The 6592-nt window shown below is 56.2% G+C and overlaps 1 protein-coding gene across 1 annotated transcript; it reads right to left on the bottom strand.

Annotated features, from left to right (window-relative positions):
* Positions 1-810: 810 nt before the first annotated feature.
* Positions 811-3859, bottom strand: GSC (goosecoid homeobox). The gene is given in 5 exon segments (XM_017857867.1): positions 811-1075; positions 1384-1643; positions 2066-2273; positions 2276-2303; positions 3741-3859. Coding segments are annotated over 5 exon segments (780 nt in total). The 3' UTR covers positions 811-910.
* Between the last annotated feature and the right edge of the window lie 2733 nt (positions 3860-6592).

Consider the following 6592-nt stretch of genomic DNA (forward strand, 5'->3'; position numbering starts at 1 on the left):
GCCCAGAGAGAAGCGCAGCGCAGCAGGAGCAGCGCCTGGTCCCGGCCAGCTCTAGGGCGCACAGCTCAGAAATGTCAGAGCAGAAACGCTTGCCCTGGGGGAAGGGGCAACTCGCATGTGGAGCTGGGCAGCTGGAGCATCTGTGGAAGATCCAGGAAAGCGCTGGGGGAGCTGGCATGCCCGCTGCTTAATTCCCCCGCGGACCCGCCGCCTTAGGTTTCTCAGGAGCAGGGCTGAGCAGCTTGGAGCGGTGGACTCTGTGGGAGTTCCAGGACTCCCCTAGCTCTCACCTCTCCATCATCAGCGAGGGAAGGAGTCCTCCTTCTGCCCGCAGAAGAGGGAAGTCAGGGACCCAGGCTGCCGCTCTCAACTGCAATGTACCTCCTCCCCACTCTGGCCCGGCAATGCTACTCTCCAACCCTTCCTAGACATAAGGTTTCATTTTAAACCAAGACACCCATGCTGTGACTGTTACCCAGAGCTTCATTTCTTGTTTGTTTGTTTGTTTGTTTTGGTAGATCAGAGCTGCTCAATTTTTTCCTCCGGAGGTTACGGACTACATAGATTTCTTTTCTTGGCTCCAGATTGATGGTGGTGGGTGGGGGGGTGTATGAAATACGGAATGTGGCCCGTCTACATCGCCATCACTTTATTGTACTGTCACCCTTAATTTAACTATAAATACTACGGTGGGGGCTAGTCGCGGGCGGCGTCCGGCTGCTGGGCTGTGGGTCCCGGCGCGCCCTGACCCCAGGCGCCGACCCTCCCAGCTCTGTACACTATTTACAGCTCTTCGTTCCTCTTTCACAACCCCCTCCCGCAAGGCAGCGCGTGTGCAAGAAAGTAGCATCGTCTGTCTGTGCAAGTCCTTCGAGTTAGGTAAGTAATACGAACAAGTGTCCCGCGGCTGTCAGCTGTCCGAGTCCAAATCGCTTTTACCTTCCTCTTCCCTCTTCTCCGGTGATGCCTTCGACGACGACGAGGACGTCTTGTTCCACTTCTCCGCGTTCTCCGACTCCTCCGATGAGGACCGCTTCTGCCGCCTCCATTTGGCGCGGCGGTTCTTAAACCAGACCTGTTGCGCAACGGAGGACAAAACATTTCAGATCAAAGGCGCGCTTCCCCCAGTCCCGGGGCACCCGGGTAGCTCGGTGTGGCGGCGGGACACCCCGCGCAGGCCAACAAAAGGAGGGGAGCCGCTCGCTCCCGCTTCCGCGTTTTCATTCAACTTCCTGGGCCTAAAGCGCCCTCCAGCAGCCTGCGGGCCGCCATCGGGATGTTTTTAAAGTGCGGGGAGAGCCAAGCAGGGCTGGGCAAACCCGGCTGGGGCCCCACCTCGCGGGGAAGGACCGCTAGGCGCCCGCGGCAGGCCCCGGCGCCTACCTCCACTTTCTCCTCGCGGAGGTGCACTTTCCGGGCCAGCTGCTCGCGCGTGCCCACGTCCGGGTACTTGGTCTCCTGGAAGAGGTTCTCGAGCGCTTCGAGCTGCTCGTCAGTGAAGATGGTGCGGTGCCGCCGCTTTCGCCGGCAGTGCAGCTGGTTGAGAAGCTGCAGCTCGGTACGCGACAGCGTGCCCACGTTCATGTAGGGCAGCATCTGGTGCGGTACAGGGGACACCAGCACCGAGCCAGGGCCCTCGTAGCCTGCGACAGAGTGGGGCGCACGGTCAGCCGCCCACCCTCGCCACCGCACGCATGCACGCCCGCCAGCCCCCGACCCTCTTCCACTTAGAAGTCGTCTGCAAGGGGGTGCTGAGAACTGGGGGTGCACGGGAATCAGGGGTGCAGGGAAAAGGAGCGTGTTAGAGCGTCCATCCGCACAACCCCCAAAGTCAGTTAGAGAATTAGAAAAACCCCAGTCTCCCCAGGCAGGCACTGAATTCCAGTTTTCGCGAACTCTGGCCAAAAGTTTGCAGCAAGAAGTTTGCAAACTCCTGCGCCCGATCGGCAAAAGCGGAGCGGGGACTTGCAGGAGGAGCAAAGTTTGAAGAAGGTGAATTAACCAACTGGCCCCATGGGCTAAGGACCGCGGTGGGCGGCAAAGGCCGGAGCGAGCGCGACCCTACCTGGGGGCGTTGGGACGCAGGAGCACTGCTGGGCGCCCAGCGGCGGCACGGCCCCGCAGCAGGCAGGGCCCACGGGCGCCGCCTGCACGTGCAGCTGCCCGTAGAAGTAGTTGTTGTAGCCGAGACGGGAGCCGCTGACCGCGGCTGGGAGGCCTGCGGCCGCCGCCACGGGCCGCGCTAGAAGGCGCCACTAGTCCGAGGAGGCCGCCGGCCGCTGGCGCCGTAGAGCAGTCCCCCGCTGCCAGGCCGGGAAGGACGACGAGCCGCAGCGCCTGGGCGCCACCGTCAGCACCGGTCCTTGCAGCGCGCGCGCGCCGGATGTTTGCGTATGCTGAACATGCTGGCGCTTATCCCCGAGCCCCGCCGCGGGACCAGGGGGCGCGGAAACGTGCTGAGGACGAGCTTAAAGGTTGGTCCGGCCACTCTCCTTCTAGCCGCCGGATTCCAAACCATTTTTAAGAGAGCCGCCGGGAGAGCGGGCGCAGCCCTGCGCCCCCCTCCCCGCCCCTGCGTCGCTCTCCCTTCCTTCCCGCCTCCCCTAGCCACAAGCGGTTCGCTGAACTCAACACGCGCTGGTAGGCGGAGCTCTCAGACCAGCCTGAACCTCTTGTTGGCTTTTATATCTGAGTCGACGTCATCCTGGATTTAGTTCCTCGGTAATTGCAGATGACAAACAGAACCAGATTTGGGCCTTTTTTTCCTTTGGGTTGGGGAAGGGGGTTAGAGGAGAGGTGCCAAGGGGGGAGGGGGTTACAAGGCCTGAAAAGCAGATTTGGTGGGATGCGAATTAATGAAATTAACCTTAATCTTTTCCATTCGGCAGCCGGGCAGGAGGGGGCGGCCGAGCTGGCGGCGGCTAATTGCCCTTGGTTAACTCATTAATTCATTTGTGCCGCCCGCAATTAACAACTCCCTACGGCGCCGTCCGACCTCTCACCCCCCACCTCCCTTTTTTGCTCAGATGGGTCCTATTATGGGCTGCGATTTCCTCTTTTTTTTGCCTGCTAGCTCAAAACTCATTTGCACGATTTTACTTTGGGCTACTTTTTTTCCCCTTTCGGAATGGGTTTGGTTTTAGAAAATGTGATGGCCTGCTCATCCGTCTCAAGCAGGATTGAAAATTCCACCAATCCTCCGCGCCCATGCATTCTGCACTGCCCTAATTTCACCTCTTAGAATCTGAGTTTTCTCTTCAAATGCGAACCTTGGCTTAACAGGCTATTTATATATCCTTTTTGGTTTTTAAAAACCATAATTTCTGTAAAGGCATAAAACGACTAAAGCGAGGCGTGCATCATGCTTCTTGAGAAATATATATATATATATTTTTTTTTTTCAGCCACTCTGGGTCTGAAAACTACCGTGGCAGTCCCTAGGTCCTACACAGCGAAGACCAGATTCAGCCGCTCTTTAAAATTCGCCACCAAGAGTTGCAGTCTGAAGCGGTGCTTCCAGCTGCTCCCAGCATGGGTGTCGGTAGTTTTTGTGATTTTAAAAAATTATTTTTGAGAATGTGGTGTCTTCTCTCCCAAACTATTATTATTATTATTATTATTATTATTATTGGTTTTCAATCCAGATGGGGTCTTTGGGACTTCCCTATCTTCTTCCCTAATAATTGGGTCGCATTTTTCCTTACGACCTGCTGGTTCCCGGATAGGGACAGGCCCCCTACCCGCGGCCTGCCCTTGCGCCTGGCAGGCCCTGACTGGACTCCCTGGGCCCCAGTGACCTGGACGATGGCCGGCTCTCATAGCGGCAGGCGGCCGCGGTGATTTGCGGGATTCTCGGCATGGCACGGCCAGCCTGCCCGAGCCACGGGAGGCGCAGCCTGCCCACCACTCACTGCAAGCAGGCGGCCGAGCGCCCTTCGAGAAGGTAGGCGACGGTACGCGCGGAACAAAAGCAGTCCCCCAGATCCTGTGGACCGGGTGCAAGCCCCCGGCTTGCAACTCAGGCCACTCCAGGGGAAGGGGCAGTACCCGACCAAGGCGATACGGCCGAGAGCCGGAGATGGAGACCTCGCGTTTCCTGAAGGAAGGCCAGCTTTAACTCACACCTATTTTTCGCGATTTGTCTCTAATTAACCAAGGGATCCCTCAAAGTTGTCTGAAGTCGCCGCGGTAAGGCTAAGTAAGTGGGCTGCCCACTCCCCGGCGCAGGGGCAGAGAGGAAAGGCCACTTGTCAATTGCTGTTCGGGTTTCAAAGAGCCATTGCACGGAGGTTTAGTCCTGTCCGAGGACACTACTCTGGCGGCGCGCAGAAGCGGCCCAGTGGAGCCAGGCGGCGGCACTTCTCCTCCTAGGCCTCCCAGCGTGGACCTCTGTGTCCTCACACCCACCGGCTTGTGGCCTGAGAGTTGCTCCTTCCAGTGTTGCGCAAACTAGAGGTGGTTGTAAGTGGGGATTAGGACATGACAGAGATGGGTCTCAATTTGGAGAAGCAATTAGATTTTTTTTTTCTTTTTTAACAATAAAAACAAGGAGGGAGTGTGACCCTCCGCTTAGAGAGGTCAGGTCTAGGGTAAGAAGTGAGGCACCTTCCATCTCCCACTGACTAGGATGAAGGCTTTTTTGTTGTTCCGTTCTGAGAGACTTAAATCACCATGCTCCAGGGCAGATACTCCCCCACCAATCTTTCCCAGGTTTAAATCTACAGGGCGGTTGATGGAAGACAACTAGAGGCTGCAACTTCAGCCTGCGTTTGTGTTGGAGGCTGGGTGTGCGCTGCGGTGCGCCTGAGTGGATCTTTTAAGACCTTTGTCTGAGCCGGGCAGAGGCACAAGTGCCACCGGACGCTTGGGACAGATCCCTTGTCCTGTTCTTGCAAAGATGCCAAATCAGGATAGAGTCAAGATTTCAACCTCAGATCTGAAAAAGAAGTGTCTCCAGGTTTTTAAAAGTGTCGGACACCACCTCCACACACCCCTCCGTCTCCCCTTCCACCTGGTGTGTTGTTCTTTCTAATAACCAGGTTTAGCAAACTCCTATACAGCGCCTGTGCTTTCCTGCAGCCCTCCGCCGTACCAGCGGAGCCCCGTACAGCATCTGAGCGTCAGAGTTCTAGACCTAACCTTGCCACCTTGCAAATTATCCCTTCTCTGGAGGCCTCAGGATGTTAGTTGATCAAACCAACACCAACATTCATTGAATCCCTTTGCAACCCTAACATTTAATGAGACTTGGTAATTGTCATCCGTTCGTCAAGGAGGTTGGGGATGAACTTGGGAGCATTTTCTTGTTTATTTTTCATTGAGACAAAGGAGTGTGCTGTCCCCACCCCCGCCCCCAGACAAGGACAGGGTGCCTACATCAGCTGGGTCTAAAATAAGGAAAAGCCAGTGCTCTCGCGGAGGGGACTTTCCGGGAAGGGGGTCACAGGAACCCCAAGGCCACACAGCTCCAGATACTCTGCCGGAGATCTGGGGGAGCTCACCCCTGCGCGGCGGGACCTCCCCCACCGGGTTGCTCCTTCAATCTGCAGCCGCGGGGAGGCAGGCCCCGGGAAAGGCAGTCCGGGCTCGGTGCTCGCGCTGCGCCTTGGCGGGCGGAAACCCACAAGTGTCCTCAACGTGCTAAACAAACCATCAGGGCTCCGCGTCGCCTGGCGCAATTGGAATAACAAATGCGACGCACGCAAATTGTCCGCCTCGTGTTGCTAAGCGATTGTTTGTCGGCCCCGCACGCACGGCTCAGCATGGGAGGACAGCGAGCGTCCAGAGGCAGCCGGCGAGCGCTTAGGTCGGAAATGCAGTAAACATGACGCTGATTTTCCCTATTATCACCCAAACACGATTTCACACAAAGCAATCACCACGCAGAAGTCTATGAAAATGTGTTTGTTGAGGAGTCACTCGCCCCAGTAATAGTCCTCATTTTTGAGATATTAAAGAATAGATCAGCGGATTCCACATGCATAAGGTCTATTTGCCGTTCGGCATCTGTCACGGCGCTTTTGCGCTGCGGTCATCACTAAATTGATTCACAGAGTGTAGATTCAATTGCTTCTCTGATTTAAAACAGTGCCCAAGTTTGGAGTATGCGTGTGGGTATCTTCTCCCGCCCCAAGATATTTTTGTCATGGAGAAAACTGTCGCCCCACTTACACCCCATCCCGCATAACTGTAAAAAATAATGCATCTTCGACCCCAACTTCTTACGGTTCGTTTCAGGAACTTTCTTAATTCTCTCCGTCTCCTGCCCGGCCACAGAGCAGAGTTCACAATCGGATGCGTTTAAGTAGGATTTTTCGTGTCATGTGCAAAAAGGCGGTGTGTCCTTTTCAAAGGTACGGAGCCCTCCTCGGAGGGCGCATTAGCGAGGTCAGAGGAATTAGGGGCAATGCGCGGAGCCCCCTGCAGCCCGTGTGCTGCGCCAAGACCCCAGCCGTCCTCACTGAGCAGAATGGTTATGTTGTTTGTATTGGGACTTCTAAAAAATCCAGTCTCAAAGCTAAGTGCTCAAACCCCGTTCCAGGGCCCTGCTGCTTTCTGGAGGCCATCTCCGGTAGCCCCAGGTGATTTTCCG

This window comes from Rhinopithecus bieti, unplaced genomic scaffold (assembly GCF_001698545.2).
Source record: "Rhinopithecus bieti isolate Rb0 unplaced genomic scaffold, ASM169854v2 scaffold_41913, whole genome shotgun sequence".
Lineage (NCBI taxonomy): Eukaryota > Metazoa > Chordata > Mammalia > Primates > Cercopithecidae > Rhinopithecus > Rhinopithecus bieti.